Raw genomic sequence first — 17,580 nt, 5'->3', positions numbered from 1 at the left:
GAAAGCATCATCAAAGAAGCACAGGTGGCATCTCAGAGTCCATTTTAAGCTGCCTTGTGCCAAGTAAAGCTGGAAAACAGGCAGCAAAATAAATCAGGAGGCACATTCTTGGATCCTCAGTGACCTAAGAAGTATTTTCCAGGTCTATGATTCAGCAAAAGGGAAATAAATAAATAATCAAAGCAGGGGAATAAAGCACCAACAGCCATCAGGAAGTGTGGGGCTGAAAATAGCAGCCAAGTGTCACCTTGATCCACTCCAACAAAGACTTTGGCAACAGTGACAAGCTGCTGGGTGACATCTCTGAGCTATTTCGGGCCCGTGGCTCTTACACTGCATGGGAGCCCCTCTGGGCCATCAGCAGGGGGAGAAGGTCAGCCCAGCCCCAGCATTCCAGAGGGACTTCCAAACCAGGGAGGGGGCTGGAAATGAGGCATTCCCGTGTCTCACCAGAAGGATGCTTTCCTGAGGGTTCAGAGATGGATGGGAGCAGATGGAAAAGGATCATGACATCACCCCAGGCACAGCCACGCTCCTTCCCAGCCCTGGGGTGAGCTCACACCGAGCTCGGGCCACAGCGGGCACTCAGCACTCAGTGCTGGGCACCTGCTGCCATCCTGAGCCAGGAAAAGCTCCAGGCTGGCAGAAGAGGCCCCAGCAGCTTTGCTGATCTCCTCTCCTGCCCTTGGAAAGGAGCTGTGGGTGCTCCCAGTGCTGCCCAGGGAGCTGGGTGACTCATACACCAGCACACTGGTTTTAAGGCTCACAGATAAGAAATGCACCTCATACATACAAATAAGCTATTTTACTGTAATTTCTTCTTAAAAAGAAAAAAAACCCCAACCTAATTAAAAGCCCAAAGCCCAAATAATGCTGTTTGCATTGTCATAAGCAAGACCCTCAACTCCTCCCTACGAATGGAGACCGCGGTGCTCCCGCTGGTGGGAGGAAGGGAGATGGAATCACACATGATTCAAATCACTATTGCTTTGTTCAGTCAAAATACTCCTTTAAACCTGGTGAGTTTGCTCTTGCAAGGACAGCAGGATCTCTGTGAGAGCTCTGTCATCCTCAAGAAGATCCAGAACAGCACAACACAGCAAACATCATTTAAAACGGAGACAATACCAGGTAGTTAAGATTGAAAATAGTCTAAAAGATATTGGCAAACACACTGAATAATATGTGGTTATGTTTAAATTTATATGCCCAAACTTGCTTAAATACAAAAAATACTGTCTGATTCATCCCTGCATCCAGTATCCAACTATTTGAATTCTATCCCATTACTCAGTCAGCACAATATTATAATTAAAGCACTATTTAGGGTTTCAGTAAGTTTTTAAAGGTTTGTTTTTGGGGTTTTTTTTTGTTGAGTCACTATCCCTGGAGGGATTTAAAAGATGTGTAGACACGGTTTAGTGGTGGTCTTGGCAATGGGGGAACATTTCGACTTGAAGTTCTTAAAGATCTTTTCAAGCTAAATGATTCTCTGATTCCTGTGCTCTCTCCTCTGTGTTCCTATGCCTGGCTGGTACCCAAAACTCCCACCCTGGAGGCAGTGAGAGCTGCAGATGCCCTCACCTTGCATGAAAGCACTCAACAATCCCAAAAGCAAGATCTACTGCTAAAATATCCTCTAGGAGCCTTTACCTGCAGAGAAAACTGCTCTGTGTGTGCTGAGCTTCAGAGCCTGAAGCAGGAAACAAAACCCCAAGGGAGAGATGCCCAGAGAACACAGCTGCAAAGTGCAGAGCTCCAGGCTGTGCCCCTGAACCAACAGCTGTGGCACACTGCTTTGGAGAGAGGGCAGAGATGCTGAGGTGCCACAGAGCTGCAGGGGAAGGAAATGCACAAGCCAAGGTTGCCCAGGGCAGGAGCCCCACTGGGGTCAGTCACCCCTCAGGTGAGACAAATCAATTGTTTCCCTCTACAGCATGTAAGGGCTGAGGACAAACCTCTCAGCAGCATGAGCACATCTGGGAGCTTGTGCTCCCACAACCAGGGGGAGACTCCAGACAAGCTTCTTTCCAAGGCCAGGCTCCTCCACTGACTCACATCTTGCTTCTAGTTACTTTTTCTTATCCAAACTCATTATCCACTGGTTATCTTTCTTTTTCTGGCTAAAAATAAGTCAAACATCTTCATTTGTGTGCCTAAATAACAGATTACTGTAACCTTTCTCCTTGTGAAAGGAGAAAGTTCAAAACTCCCTTTTAATTTTTTCCCCTCCCATTCCCAGCTCTTTGTTCCCTGGCACATGGGGCTTGGTGCTTCCTGCCCTCTTCTGTCTTACTGAGCTCACATTAATTAACCAGCCATAGAATTTTTTTTTAATTAAAATGCTAACCCCCTTCTTTCTCCACAAATTAAAACCAAGATGATAGATCTTTTCTTCTGGGTGCTGGTTACAAAAATAGCACTCAATCTGTGTGGTGAATGGTAGGAACTTTAATACTTAATGAATTGTTTTCATGTCAGACTGAGCAATGGTTAGGGGTTTTCTTTTGTGAGGTTGTTATTAATGTGTGTGAAGGAGGACTAGGAAGCTGCCAGTGAACCCAGATGTCCTCTGCACCAGTCCCAGTGTACATGCTCCTAAAAATCAACCACAATCCACCAGAACAAGAGGCCTTGTTGCAGAGAGCACAGACACACAAAACCAAGCTCAAGAGCAAGTGGAATCACATCAATCTCTGTTTTACACATAACAACTGACAAGCCCTGGTGTCAGATCCATCATCTGCTGCAGCCTCTCAGTGCCTCCACAATGGTGACAGGACTCAGGACTGGAAATGCACAGCCATGAACTGGCTGCCTGCCCACCAAAAATCCCTGTTGGCTCCTTCCCCTGGCATCCATGAGGCTATTAGAGCATTTCCCACTCACTGCTTACAGTGTGCTGATAATTAGACACCCTGGGACAGTCTGGAGGAGCTCTCTGCATCCTGCAGCTCCCACACCCAGCATCCTCAGTGGGCTCTGCATGCTTGTGGAACCCCTTTCAGCTTTAGCAGAACCAGACAAAATATCTCAGCAGAGCTTCAGCTGGAAAACACAGGCTCATCCTGAATTCTGTAACTTAGGGAGAGACTGATTTGGGTAAAAGAATATAAAAACTAAAAAAATGTGTGTGGAGATACAGTTCCCCCCTAGTGGCTCCCCTAAAATCCAAGAACTCTGTCCCAGCATTTTGCAGCATCAGTGCTCTTTCTAGAACTCTAGACTGGCACAACAACTTGCTGGGTCAGCTGTTAATGCTTCAGGTTTGACTCACACACAGTTTTAATCAAGTAACCTGCTCTCTGGAGCTCACAGAAAGCTCATTTAGAGAAGAACATCAACAGCAAATTTGTCATCTTCAGAGGGGGCTGGGAGTTTTCCTCCCACTTCAACATTTACCATCTTAAACTGCTCTTTGATGAAATTCCCTTATGCCTCACACAGCTCAGCAGGGTTTGCCTCTCCCAGCCCTAAGGTGTGCTCCTGGCCCAGGGAGCTCCTCCTGCCCTTTTCCCAGGGTGGGAGGGTGCCAAGGCAGTCACAGCAGCAGGGCACAGCCTGCCATGCTCTGTCACACTCAGAGCCCTCAGAAGGGCTGGCAGAGGCAGGACATTCCTCCACACCCCTGCTGTGTCATCCCTCTCACCAAGACCCGAGTTATTTCTGTTTTAGATGGGGAGCAGCCCTAAAGCCCCACTGCTGAGTCTCTCCACGTGCTGCAGCAGCACTCGGTGGCAGATCTGGTGACACCTGCAGGATGAACCCCTTGGGGGGCTCAGCAGAGCTTCAGAACTGAGCACAGCTGGGGCTGGGGCTGCCCCTGCACCCCTGGGAGTGCCCAAGGCCCAGCTGGATGGGGTTTGGAGCACCCTGGGATACAGGGAGGTGTCCCTGCCCATGGCGGGAGTGGAATTAAATGATTTTTAAGATCCCTTCCAAGCCAAATCAGTCTGGGACCCTATTATTCTCTAAGGCTAACCAAAGACAACTGGTGCATGTGAAGCCCTCCAAGAAGCTCTGCTGTTTGCAGTGTGCACTAACAGCAGCACTGCTGCTATCCCAAACATATTTGCAAAACAAACACAGTCTGTGGAGAAGTTGTAGAGGGGAAGGAGAGAAGAGAGCCAGGGAAAAAGAAAAACTGTAGCAGTTGGAAATACTTAAAGTCACAGATTCTGGAAAGAAAAGCAAAACTTGCCTCCTCCTCAGGATCTCATCCTTCAAGTAGGGAAAACCCAAAAACCTTGTAAATGCTACTGCAGGGGACAAAGAAGGAATCAGAGCTGCTAATTCTCCCTGGCCCTCACTATGCTTTCTCAGCTCATGTCTACACAACACTGGGATCATCTATCACTTTCCAAAAATACTGCTCATTTCCTGTATTTCTGTAATTCTATCCCCTGGCATCAAACACTACCTTAAGTCTTTGTTTCCTCATCTCAGCTGGATGTACTTTCTTCCAACAACAATGGCACATCCTATAACAAAGCCCCCCAGCCCCTGAGTTCAGCTGCTATTGAATCTATCTCTGCTACAGCACAAGACTGGTTTGAAAGAGTGAGTCATTCAAATTATTTAAAGTCTTACACATTTCTAAAATTTTAAAATGTGGTGTAGGAAGAGAAAGAAAACCTCACTGCACACAGAGGCAGAGAACAACACAGCTACCTGACACTGTGCACCCCTTCTGCACAGCCCCTACAGGGTCAGCTTGCCTTCTGAGTTTGCAACAACCCCTGGGAACCCTCTCTTGTGGGCTGTCTCCTTTTCCCAGCCCTTTCCCACCTCTGCAGTCCTTGCTGTGCTGCTGAAGTTGCTGCCAATTTACTCTGGCCTGCTCTGTGCTGAGCAGCAGATGCTCCATGACTCATGCAGTGCTTGCAGATGCAAGTTATCCATAACAGCACCCTAATTAACAATAGCAAATGTCAGCTCTCCCATTCAAACATGGACATGTTCATGTGTATGACCACACTATTTTAGAAGGCAGTGTCTGCTCCCTTGGAGTGTCCAATGCCACCCTGGTCCCATGGAGGGTGTCCTGCCCATAGCAGGGGTGGGATGAGGCCCCTTCCAACCCAACCCATTCTGGGATTCTGTGACAAAAATACAAAGGGAAAGTCAGAGATGCTGATTTTCACCTATCATGTGAATGATTTTTATTGAATTTTGAGTGTCACAAAGAGCCAGACATTCAGAAGAGCCAGGAAGCAACCTGACCTTGAAAAGAGATAAAACTAATGAATGACTTTGCACTGCTAAGAGCTAAATTACACACACAGACACACATATACACACAAAAGGAGTCCAGCTTTGAGATAAGGTCTGGGTCAAACTGTACTAGGCCATGGTACACTTCCTGAATGGAATTTAAGTACTCACAAGCAGAGTTTTTCCACTTCACTCCAAAGCTTCACCTGTCGCTGAAACACCAGGGAATTTGGGGATTACACGCAAAAGCCCAGCATAAAGGAGAATGGCAGCTGCCCTTTCCCTGCGGTGACAAGGTGGGAAGCGCTGCAGGCCCGGCGTTTCCTAGGGCCGGGCTGGACATTCCCGGTGCCTCCGGCTCCGGCAGGGACCGCGGGACCCGCCCGCCACCTGCCGGGCACAGCCGGGGGCAGCGCCGGCCCCGCTCGCTCCCTGCGGCACCAAAACACTGCCTGACCCTGGGTGCCACCGTACCGGGGCAGCAGCTTGGGATTTCTGGATGCTGGAAGGCCCCGACCCATGGTCCTATGGCTGATCAGTACAAACATGTTTTGCTACCTGCTGCACTGTCTGCATCCTGAGCCTGGTGTCCTGAGCTTGGAAGAAAAGCCAAAACCAGAGTCTCTGAAGGCCTGAAGGGGCTTCACAAAACCTCAGTTAACAGGTTAGGAAAGTGATACAAAACAACAGAAACACAGACTGGTTTGGGTTGGAAGGGACCTTAAAACTCACCTCACTGCAGCCCCTGCCATGGATAGAGACACCTTTCACCATCCCAGGGTGCTCCAAGCCCATGTCCAACCCAGCCTTGGCTGGACTTCCAGGGATCCAGGGACAGCCCATGCCAGGCCCTGCCCACCCTGCCAGGGAGCAATTCCCAATTCCCAATATCCCATCCATCCCTGCCCTCTGGCAGTGGGAGCCATTCCCTGTGTCCTGTCCCTCCATCCCTTGTCCCCAGTCCCTCTGCAGCTCTCCTGGAGCCCCTTCAGGCCCTGGCAGGGGCTCTGAGGTGTCCCTGGAGCTTCTCCTCTCCAGGTGAGCACCCCCAGCTCTCTCTGGCTCCAGTCTTCGGCATACAAAAGGAAGTTAAAATAAAATAAAAAAAGCCCATAATGGAAACAACCCCCTGGAATTTAGCTGAATAAACAAGCAGGCTAAAGAAGTTCATAGAAAAGATTTATTGCTTGGACTGTCTTTGGCTGTGTGCAGGAGTAGCAGGAGGCTCCCAGCTCAGTCCAGCAGCTCGTCCCTCACCAGCACAGGGAAGCGCCGGCCCCCCTGACAGAGCTGGCTGTGGATGGCCCTGAACAGCCCTGCAGAGCCCTCCAGGCACGGCCTGGCCTCCAGGACAGGCAGCAGCTCTGCCATCATCACCTGGCAGAAGCAAAGGAGACACTGTCACCAGAGCCAGCAGCACTCCAGGACTCCTTGTAGTGGCTGCAGAACAAGTGAAATCTAATCAGAGCAGTATGACTAATAACAGGCTAATTGATTGATGGATACTTTCTTTTGTCATATTTAATAAAGGCAGAGTGGTTCATTTTCTGCTCATGAGCTGCCTCAGCAGCCACCCAGCATTTCCAGAGCAGAGTCAATGGCAGTGCTGCTGCCCTGCTGCAGGGAGGGCCCACACTGGGGTGAGATCAGCATCCTGTAGGAAACTGCAGCTGGGGCTGCTGCAGGAGCTCTGCAGGCACACAGGGAGTGCTCACTCACCCAAGGGTGAAGTTCAGCCCCTCACTCAGCACTGTTCCCAGCACCTCCCAGCTATGCCAGAGGTGTGAGTGGCACCTCCAGCCCAAAGAGGCCACAGGGGCTGCTCAGGCTGCCCAACATTCCCTGGCCTGGCTGCTGCTCTGCTAAGCCTGTGCTGGGATCTCAGCCCAAGCTGTCACACAACCCAGGGCAGCATCAGTACCAGCTCTGGGATCAGGACTCACTCACAACTCAAGCACAGGTCACTCCAATCACTGGACAAAAGCTGGTCTTTGGTGCCCCACTCTTGAATTAATGCTTAGACAGACATTTTGCCTGGGATTTTTAGTTTTTTCTTTTTTCATCTGGCATGAGGTTCTGAAGTCTGAGCAGCCTGCACGCCAAAACCCAGCCTGCTGCACCTTGCCTGCCCAGGAGAGAGGACAAGTGCATGTGTCAGCCACCTCCCTAAAGAGCCAGAGCTCCAGGAGTGTTTGGACAACGCTCTCAGGCAGAGGGTGGGATTCTTGGGCTGTCTGTGCAGGGCCAGGAGTTGGGTCTCCTCCAGCTCAAAGTTATTCTGTGATTCCATGATTGTTCCCTGGTGGATGATACAGAGGAAGAGCCAAACAGAACAGAGTACAGGATATCTGCAGGGGGTTCCCTCTCCTGATCTGCACAAGTCTCTGTGCAGGGATGCAGGACACAGCTGCTCATCTCTGGGAAGTCTCTTTCCACAGACAGGAAAGCTGCCTAAGGGGAAAGCTGGCCCATGGAGGAGTGCTGCACTGCTCCACTTCCATCCCCCTGCTCTGCTCCTCACACCTCAGGAGAAACAGATCCTCACCATCAAAGACAGGCTCAGAGCTACCAGGAATTTCTGTGGTACTTGGCTTTCCTCCATGGAAGGGCAGTGGAGGCCTGGCCCAGAAACAGGTACATCCTTTTCTGGGGCATTTATCTTGTTCCACACCCACTTACTTCACCTGGCCCAAGAATTTCACTTATCCTGCACACTCTGCACAGGGCTGCTTCAGACCCTCAGGGCTCACATGGCACAAAACATCTATTTGGGTACATGTGCAGAAGAAACTGTGTCCACCAACAGAGCAGCAGGAATCAGGCTTTGGTCACCATTTCATTTTGGGCAGACAAAAATCCCCAAACCCTTCATAATCCATAATTCAGTATTATAATGCTGAAATCCCATTTGAAGTCAGGTAGCAATCTGTCTTCAGCCACAGGGCTGCAGACAGTTATTAATAATGCCTCTCTGGCTTACAAAAAAATGGCTTTTCCAGAGTCTCTATCACTCAAGTCAGTGGCAAAGAATAGGTCAAAGGAGGAGATTTGATTTCATAGATCTTCTCTGCCCTTTGCTGCTGGCTGAGAAGAACAAGTAATCCCTGTGTGGCAAACTCTCTGCTCAGGCTGCTGAAGAAGCTGACACCTCCTACCCTGTTCTTACAGTCTCAGAATGGTAAAAGCAAGATTAGCAGCACAGTGGTTTGAGATTTAAAAGGAAAGGAACAGAAAACAGAGGAGCTCAGGTGTACAGTGGAAGCTGGAAGTCACACAGGAGGGAATGAGTGCCCTAAGAGGGCTGTAAAGGCCTGACAAAAGGGGCATTATCAACAACATCCTCCACTGCCAAATTCTTTCAGAGTACATAAACAAAATCTTATCAGGAGAGGGTCAGGCATGTAAGGGCCTCTGCTCTGACCCTAACAACAACAACAACAACAAAAGTCCCATTCACCAACAAAGAGAACAAGGCATAAGCACAAAAACATCACTGGAGGAACTTGCCATGCTGCTGCTGCCCATCAACACCTTGTACAACAGCTGCTGCCCCACAATTGTCCTTTTCCTTCCCTGCTCTGGGAGCACTGACACTGCTCCAGACTCACCTTTTGTAAGGCAATCTCTTGGTGCAGCATGGCCACTTGCAGCTTCAAGGCAAACAGGTCCCTGAGCTCCTGGAGACTGGAGTAACAGAGGAGAGGCACAGCCAGCATGTCTGCACTGTCACACGTGTGTCCCCTGGCAGGGACACAGGCTGGAGAGCAGCTCCCCACATCCCCAGGCCACTCTGGGCACAGCCTCAGCTGGGACTCCAGAGCTGCCAGGGTACAAGAAAGGGCAGGAGACAAAACCATACAAGTTAAATCTGTACTTCCAGACTTTATGATCTACTTACTGTTCCCAGAACTGATGACTGAAGACAGTGCATTAATCAGGGTAAGCTCCGCACACATGGCACAATCAGGGCACCCTAAGCTGTGGCCTGCACTGTCCCCTCCCCAGCCCACTTGAACTGCAACTGCATTCAAAGCTCCAAGTCTCTCCTGAACACAGAGGGGGGGACACACAGGTACCACAGATTTGTTTGCCACCAGAGAATTAAGTTCTCCAATACCATAAAGATAACCAGGAGCAAAATGACCTTGGTGCAGTGTCCTGCACACAGATGGCAAAGGGCCACGTTCACACCTGACCACAGGCACAGGGACTGTCTCACCTTCCTGCAGCAGCTGCAGCTTCTGCAGGCACTGGGACACTGTGCTTTGCAAACCCTCCAAGGTCAGAAGGCTTTCATACTCTCCTTGCAGAGTGGGAGGATCTACAAGAGAAGCAGAGAAAAAGTGTGAACACTGGAACCTTCCTCCCCCAAAGAGCTTCCAGAATGGCCTTGGGTTCACCAGCCTTCATTTCAGGCAAAGAATGTTCCTGTCCCTCGTGTCCAGCACATGCCAAGAACACAAAACACGTGGAACTGAGCCCAAACCATCCTTATTCTACCTTCTGCCCTCCCACTGCCCTTTTTCCCTCCTTACCTGCAGGCTCAGCTTCCAGGCACTGCCTCACACGGGAGGGGACATCCTGGAGGCCCCTTAATTCCTCCTCTATCTCTGCAGGACTGGGGGTCAGCTTCGGGGAGCAAAACTCAAAGAGCAGCAGCTTAAGGAAGGTTCCACAGAATGCTGAGCCCCAGGCCAGGCCAGCTGCACTCAGGACAGAGGGAAGTGGCACTGCAGGGGGAAGGTGAGGACAGCAAGCACAGCTGTGTGGGGCATGCTTGCCTTGTGGCCACGTTTGGCTGGATCAGAAGTTTTGCAAGTGCTCAGCAAAAAACCCACTGCCTAGAGACCCAACTGGAACTGCTGTTATTGGAGGCATAACTCTCTCCAGCCTGGAGCTCACTGCAGAGCAATTGCACCCTGTGCCTGCTAGGAAAGGATACAGTTGTCTGGATTCTCTCCACAAAACGGGTCCTTGCAGCTGCTGCATCTGCACTCGTTTGGCACAGGCGACATCTCTCCCATGCCCTGAAATTCCAAAGGGGCAGGAGGTGGAAGTTATGTTCCTTTGTACCAGCCAGTGCTCACACTGAGCTGTGACACACCAGTGTGGCACAGCAGTGCTTTAATTACAAGTGTCTCCCTCCCCGTCTCTCTCACAGGTTATTTACCAGCCATTCCCACCTCATTCCCATGGCTGCTCTCAGATCAACAGGGACACCCTGCACAAAGCATCAGGCCCTGCACAAAGCATCAAACCCTGCACAAAGCATCAGACACTGCACAAAGCATCAGACCCTGCACAAAGCATCAGGCCCTACAGAAAGCATCAAACCCTGCAGAAAGCATCAGACCCTGCACAAAGCATCAGACACTGCACAGCACCTGTTACTCCCTCCTCTTGTTTTGAGGGGAAGGATCAGAAGACAGGTAGCACATTTCCATAAGCAGAATGTGAACTTGTGGCACATCCCTCATGATGCTGTATTGTCCTTCCTCTTTATACCCCAGAGGAAACAACAAATCTTCCCTTCCTTTCTTGGGAGTAAGTCATTTGCATTTCTGTACATGGGTTCTGTTAGTATAGGTGTACAAAATAAAAGAGCAGACAGGACAAACTACTCTCACCCAACTACTTCACATTCCAAACTTCCTCAAGATTCTTAATAATTTTTCTGGGGGTGACAAAGTGGTATGTATGGCAAGCAGAATGGCAGCAGCATGTCAGGGATGCTGCACAGAGGTTTAAGGACAGAACAGAACCATGAGGAAGCTGGCCAGGACTTCACACCAGAGTCCACCAGTTTTTTACATAAAGCACTGCACAAATAACAGCACTACTGGAGAGACGCATTTCTCTCACAGAGTTCAACATCCTCATGGATGCACAGTCCCCATGATATCCAACCTTAAGGATTGTCTCCCAAAACCTGCCACAGCAAGTGAGAGCCATCAGGAGGAAGCTTAAAATAGTTCTGCAGTGCCTGACTAACTCGAGTGTGCATGTGTCTTCTCTCTAGCCTAATGGGTCTTTTAAATCATGTTAGAATCTGCAGATTTCAGAAATATGTTATGCAAAGAAGTGTCAAGGTTAATGGAACAGGAAAGAATAGAAGTTCCCAGGCAAGATGCAAATCCTCTACAAAATATCTTGAGTGCAAAGGTTATTCTCAATCTGTTACTGAGTTGAAAGCAATAGTGAGAAGTATAAAATTGCAGCAAAGTGATTGGAATGCTAAAAGACTCAATTTAGAAGTGAAAATGAAGGGTAGAAAGTCTTTCCAACTTGCAGAAGGGCAACTAACAAACTGATGCCTGATAAATGGCAGTTTTCAAGAGGAGGAGGAATTCTTGAGGGCAGCACGAAGTTAGATTTAAGAAAGGGTTTATGCTTGATATCTGAACAAAGCACATAATGAGCATCAGAGGAATTGTGGGAAACCCTTCCAGAAGGCTGGAGAAAGGACTGGAGCACGCAAGCCTCAACCTCTGGCACCATCCCTGCAGTAACACTGTAGCTGGCTGAGTGTCAGAGCTCAGCAGCAGGAAGCAGCCTCAGACACTCACAGGAGAGCTGCAAAGGCAGGGCAGGGATGGGCTGGGAAACTCATTTGGACAGTGTACACAGACACCCATCCCACGGGGGTGTGTGTGCCACCAGCAGAGCCTTCTGCTGCACCCTCAAACCCACAATTAAAGCACTGCAGGAACTTCCTGACTCAGTGATTGACAGGAATTAGCACTCAAAGAACAAAAGTAGCACAGGTGGCTACAATAACAGAACACATCCTCAGCAGCAGCCCTGCAGTATGGGAGCCCCTCCTGCTCCCAGCTCAGGCCCCATGCCCTGGGGGTCACTGCCTCCACACCCCACCCCTCCTCACAGCCCTGAAGCTCAGGGGAGTTCTGCACTGAACTCCTCACACTGCTCTTACCTGCAGTTCCTGGAGTAGGCTTTCCTGTAGGGCAGGGGGAGCTTCAGCTGGCATCTGTGGAACAGGAGAAGGATCAATCCTGGCAGCTGCAAAGCAATTAACTCAGCCTGGTCCAACAGGGAAAATGGTGCTTTGTCAAAAGCTGAAATGAATTTAGCTGCAATGGGAGATGTCAGCAACTCTGAAGATTGGATCCACCACTGTCTCCAGACTGTCCTCAAGGAGGGAAGATTAGGTTGCTCATTGGGCTCCACAGGCATCATGGGGCTGAGCTGGGAGAGCTCCTGGACCAACAGAGGTTCATCCAGGGTGGGCAGCTGGGAGCAAAGCCATGGCACAGCAGAGCACAGGCATGGAAACAACACCTGCAGGGAAACTGCTCTGCCACAGCCTCTTGCCCTGCCTCTGCTGGACAAGGCAGCTTTGCTTAGCACCCTGTCACACTCAGAGAAACAGGAAAGGGACATCCCAGCTTCCACTGGGAATATGATTCTTAACCCTGAGGCAGAATAATCCCTAAATTGTTACACAAAAACAGGAGGGTTGGCAGTTGTTAGTCACATGCAGACTAGGAATGCAAGGCCACAGCTGGGAATTTAAGTAAATGTTCGAATCCAGATCCCTGTTCCTACAGCAACTGTCACTGAAGTGTCCTGGAGCCCTTCCAATGCAGTGAAAAGGGATCATTTCCTCCCTGCACAAACACAAGAGTTAGGTTGTGGTGGCTGAGAGAAACACTCCTCAAAACTTTCCAGATGCAGATTAAACTTCAATGTTGTTAAAGCAAAAGAGGAAAGAAATTACTTAAGACAGACTGGCATGAAGACAAAGCCAGTCTTCCAAGTATTATTTTGCCACTTTTCCACAGAGAATCTCAGTAACATTCCCTTCATAATCCTTCCTGGACCAAACCCTTAAAACAACTGCACTTTAGTCAGTCATGATTTTGTAGTTACATGGGCAGTATGTTACAGGTTAACAGCATCAAACCCAGATGCCATCACTCCAAACAGCACTGGGCACAGGCTCGAGACAGAGAGAGAAATCATGCATTATGTATTGTCACTGTGTAAAAAACAGAATGAATAAATAAAAAAATCAATATGCTATAATAGAGAGTACACTCAGAGGAAAGCTAAGGCTCAAGAAAGCTCTACAGAGACAGCTTTCCAAAACACTCATAGGGGACTAGGAAACATCAAAAGTCTTAATTGAAAGGCTTTCAAAGTCCCAGCCATCCAACAATAAGCCCTTAAAATGAAAACACTTACTCAGCTACAATAAAGGCTTTTAAACTGTATAGGATCTTTCCTCTTGAGAGGGATGTGAGGAGGATGGAGCCAGGCTGGGACCCCCAGCAGGATCTGTACATGTGCCTGTGAGTCTGGAGCAGAACAGGAGAGGTGCCCACCTCCCACACTTACCCCTTTTCCTGCAGGGTGCCTGGCCCTGGTGAGGTGCTCCTTCCCCATGCACCTGCAGTGTCCTCCTTTTTGCTGGACTCTCCCAAGAAATCACAACTTTTCTTCCCTGCATCTAGTAACTGCTTGCCAGCAACTGTGGAATTCTTTACTGCAGCTGAATCCCCTCCAGAAAAGCTTTGCTGCTCATTTGGGGCAGATTCAGACAAGCCAGGTGTCCCCTGGGGCTCAGCTGCAGCACTGACTTCTCTGGCACTGGCACCAGGTGCTGTCCTGTGACTCCTTCCTTGTTTGGAAGTCACTCCTTTTGAGGAAATCTTCCCAGCTGTCCTGGGGCCTTGAGAAACACATCTGGCTGGGACTTTCCTTTGCAGTTTCTTCACATCTGGGTCAGTCCTGTAAGGGGCTCTTAACTGGTATGCAGAGGGCTTCTTCAACAACAAAGGCTTTTGGCTTCCAGTTCTCACCTTCCTGCACTCAGGAACATCCTCAACAGGTACAGGCACCTGCTGCTCTTCAGCTTTCTTGGGAGCACGTGCCTCACCTGCCCATTTCTGTCCTCTAGCTCCCTGAGCCTCTAATGGAGTTTCCAAGATGCTTTTCCTGACCTTCAGTGCCTTCTCTAAGGCCCTGTTCAGCAGTTCCAGCTCCTCTAGCTCCTTGGGTGAAGGCCTGTCTTCTGCAAGAAGAGAAAACGCATCAGAAGGCTCAAACATGGATGTTCCCTATTTGACTCTTCACTTGCTCTTCCAGGTGGCACAGAAGGAAACAAAACCTAATGACCGGTGTAGGGGGTATTTTTTTAGCTGTGGGAACAGCCACTGCACAGAGGATGCAGGCAGGACTGCCAGAAGCTCTGAAGACCCAGGATGGATGTGAGGACACATCTCCTGAGCCAACCTCAACAAGTGACATTCCCACACCTGGGTCAGGCCCGCAGTCACTTTATTGCTGGCCTTGGCTAAGGAGACAGGACTCCAAGCTAACCCCAAGGAGGAGAGAGGGAGGAGAAAGGCAGAGGGGGTATTTAAGTGGATGCAGAGCATTGGAATAACTCCCAATACCCCACCTGGCTCGGGGCCGGTGTGACATGAGGGGGCAGCGGCCCGGGGCAGGCGCTCACCCTGCTCAGTGCTGGAGCTTGATTGTGGCTGTGGCCGCTCCTCTTCCTCATCATCCCTGGAGGGAACAAACAGCGACGGAGCCGGCGTGGCTGCCCCGGGAAGGGACCAGCACCCCCGGCCCGCGGGCCTCGGGCACGGCTGCGGGAGCAGCGCCCGGGCCTCGCCCTGCCTGCCGGCCGCCGGGCACGGAGGGGCCCGGAACGGGCCGCCCCACACGCGGGTGCCGCACTCACCAGCGCCCCAGCAGCGCCCGGCTCCGCGCCGCCCGCCGCTCCAGCTCCCGCCGCCGCTCCGCGCCCGCGCCCAGCGCCGCCCTCAGCGCCGCCGCCGCCCTGCAAGGCCCAGCGCGGTCAGCGCCCCGCGGGACCCGGCCCGGCCCGGCCCTGGCCCCTGCCCCTCACCTCTGGCCGCGGCCCGCAGGCAGCATCGGCCCGGCCACTCCTCCCGCCGCTGCTCCCGCCGGCCCCGCGCTCCCCACGCTCCCCGCGGCCCGGCCAGGACCGGCGGGCGGGGCGGGGCCCGAGCGCGGCGGAGGCGGGAGCGGCCCGGAGCTGAGGCGGGAACGGCCCCGGGCCTGAGGCGTTCCGGCGGCTCCGGGGATGAGGCGGGAGCGGCTCCGGTCTCGCTCCCCGCAGCGCCGAGGGTGTCGGGCAGAGGGGTCCCTGTGGCCGCTGTGCCTGCCCGGCGCGGGCGGGACAGGGCCGGGGATGCCCCGCTGGGCCGGGGGAAGCGGCTTTTCCCTCCGCTGCCTTCGGCGCTTCCCGCTCTTTCCTACCCCCTCTAAGGGGGCTCGGGCGCCGCGGGCTTGTTCTACAGCCCGAGGTATTGGACCTCTCCTGGGGTCAGGACCCAGTGGGGATTTGTTCCCCTCAGCCTTGGCAGTGGAGCGCCCCGAGAACACAGAGCCCGCGGCCGGAGGTGGGAGCGGGCCCGGCCCGGTGTCCGCCGTTCCCCGGGACCGTGGCAGAGCCACCTTCGGCCCCACGCACGGCAAACTGCTGCTGCCGCCCGTGGTTTGCGGCAGCATACAAATGAATTTGTGGGGGTTTTTTGATGGAGAGGGGAATCTGCCTCGCTCTGCGGCGGTGGGAGCAGCCGGGTTGGTACCGCGGGCTCCGAGTGCTGCTGGATCCCGTCAGGATGAGCTCTCGCTGCGGAGCAGTGCAGTTCCCCAGAACAGCCCGTAGCTGGCACTCGGCACTGTCTGTTCAGGCAGCTGAGGAGCAGGAATCCAGTCCTCCCCCTTGCGCAGCAGAATGAAAGTTAACAAAAAGTTAGAAAGGAAGAAAGAAGTGGTTCTTTGCCTTCAATGGCTGAGTCTTGAGGTTGAGATGCTCGTGATTCTCTGCAGCGACGTGACCACAGACTTTTAAAATAGAAGTTGAGAATTCCAGGTGATTCGTCGAGACAAGATTTTAAAACCCCTTATAAAATGTTACAAAATATCAGAAAAATCATCACACATCGTGAGTTCCCACATTCACGAACTCAACATTTTTCCAATTGTAATTTGCACTTTTGGCACAGGCAAAGAATGATTTCTCTCTCTGTAGACTTTGCAACTGAATTTGGCAAACAGGCTGGCCCCTTCCTGCCCTGAATCTTGTAGAGAAGTGTGAGTCCACTGTCAGAACTCTGTGAACAGTTATGCTTCTGAGGCAGGAGCCAAGGCAGAGCCCAGCTCGATATCCCTGGGCTCAGCAGGGCTGTTGGGGGTATCAGACACTCAGAAAATAGTTTAATCAACAAAGTCACCAGGTGCAATGCTGTGGGACCCTTGGAAGCACAGCAGCAGAACAAGAAGAGCTCATTTTTAGACAGCTGCTTCTCTATAATCATTAAATATCCTGAATCAGAAGGGACACACAAGGATCATGAGTCCAGCTCCTGTCCCTGCACAGACACCCCAACAATCCCACCCTGTGCCTGAGAATGGTGTCCAAGCACTCCTGGAGCTCTGGCAGCCTTGGGGCTGTGCCCATTCCCTGGGGAGCCTGGGCAGTGCCCAGCATCCTTTAGGGGAAGGAGCTTTTCCTAAAATCCACTCTAAACCTCCCCTGGCACAGCTCCAGCTTTCCCTCAGGTCCTGTCCCTGGTCACAGAGCAGACATCAGAGCTGGCCCTCGGGATGAAGCTGCAGGCCCTGCTGAGCTCTGCCCTCAAGTCTCCTTCAGGCTGAACAAACCGAGTGCCCTCTGCCCCTCCTCACACAGCTCTAGCTCCCTCGAGACCCTTCACCATCCTCGGGCCCCTCCTTTGCTCTCCAGTGACTTTGGATCCTCCCGATCCTGTGGTGCCCAAAGCTGTGCCCGGGGTGGGTGGATTCCTGCAGGCTGGGACCGGCCAGGAGATGGAGCCCTGGACTCCCGGAGCCTCCAGCATCACCTGCTGTCCCGGGGGAGCGCAGCCTGGGCCGTGACAGTGACACCTCTCCTCAGGCGCCTGCATGCTGTCGGCATTTAAGTATTAAAAACAACCAGAAAAGGGATCAGGCTGCTGTAATCCGGGAAGGTCACCCGAGGCATGAAGCCTGCTGGAGCAGCACTACTGACACGGCTGCCTTTTGCATCAAGTCTCTGTGGTTTGGCAGTGCTGAAAATGATCCCCAAAACCCAAGGATCCCTTTGAATCCTTGGAGATGAATCAACTGTGTGCTCCTCCTGAGCCTCTGGCTTTATGCAGGCAGTAGAATTCCCCCCAACAGACAGGAAAGCTTTAATGCAGGCACTTTGCTCTTAAGCTGCACCTTGCTGGGAAGAAGGACAGATGAATATCTGCATGTTGGCTTAAAGTTTTAGGTGAGGCAAATGAGGATGGCTGCTGCCATCATAAAATCAGGAGGGGCAGCGTGGCAGGGAGGGCAAGGCTTTACCTCACACCTTCCAGC

At 51.7% G+C, this 17,580-nt stretch overlaps 1 protein-coding gene across 4 annotated transcripts; it reads right to left on the bottom strand.

The window, feature by feature from the left end:
* Positions 1 to 6,376: 6,376 nt before the first annotated feature.
* Positions 6,377 to 15,186, bottom strand: TEDC2 (tubulin epsilon and delta complex 2). 4 transcript variants are annotated; one of them, XM_064726161.1, is made up of 10 exons: positions 15,095 to 15,186; positions 14,927 to 15,025; positions 14,639 to 14,748; positions 13,573 to 14,248; positions 12,149 to 12,202; positions 10,157 to 10,241; positions 9,750 to 9,867; positions 9,434 to 9,535; positions 8,823 to 9,034; positions 6,377 to 6,591 (listed from the first exon to the last, which is right to left on the bottom strand). In XM_064726161.1, the coding sequence occupies exons 1-10, from the start codon at positions 15,118 to 15,120 to the stop codon at positions 6,448 to 6,450; spliced, it is 1,626 nt and encodes a 541-aa protein (XP_064582231.1). In that variant the 5' UTR covers positions 15,121 to 15,186; the 3' UTR covers positions 6,377 to 6,447. The 4 variants fall into 4 exon arrangements, with proteins under 4 accessions (XP_064582231.1, XP_064582232.1, XP_064582234.1 ...); XM_064726162.1 differs by having other exon boundaries at positions 9,750 to 9,858; positions 15,095 to 15,185; XM_064726164.1 differs by lacking the exon at positions 14,927 to 15,025 and having other exon boundaries at positions 14,693 to 14,748; positions 15,095 to 15,171.
* Between the last annotated feature and the right edge of the window lie 2,394 nt (positions 15,187 to 17,580).

Source organism: Zonotrichia leucophrys, chromosome 14 (assembly GCF_028769735.1).
Source record: "Zonotrichia leucophrys gambelii isolate GWCS_2022_RI chromosome 14, RI_Zleu_2.0, whole genome shotgun sequence".
Taxonomy (NCBI): domain Eukaryota; kingdom Metazoa; phylum Chordata; class Aves; order Passeriformes; family Passerellidae; genus Zonotrichia; species Zonotrichia leucophrys.
Note: the sequence above shows the minus strand (reverse complement) of the source record. Positions and strands in the feature narration are given on the sequence as shown.

Bases quoted from the DNA above. Each gene is read 5' to 3' on its own strand.
- TEDC2 (XM_064726161.1), bottom strand. From the start codon at position 15,120: ATGCTGCCTGCGGGCCGCGGCCAGAG. The intron at 14,249-14,638 runs GTGGGGTATTGG...CTCTTCTTGCAG, and splicing joins TCACACCGGCCCCGAGCCAG to AAGACAGGCCTTCACCCAAG. The intron at 9,035-9,433 runs GTGAGACAGTCC...GTACCCTGGCAG, and splicing joins GCTGCAGCTGCTGCAGGAAG to CTCTGGAGTCCCAGCTGAGG.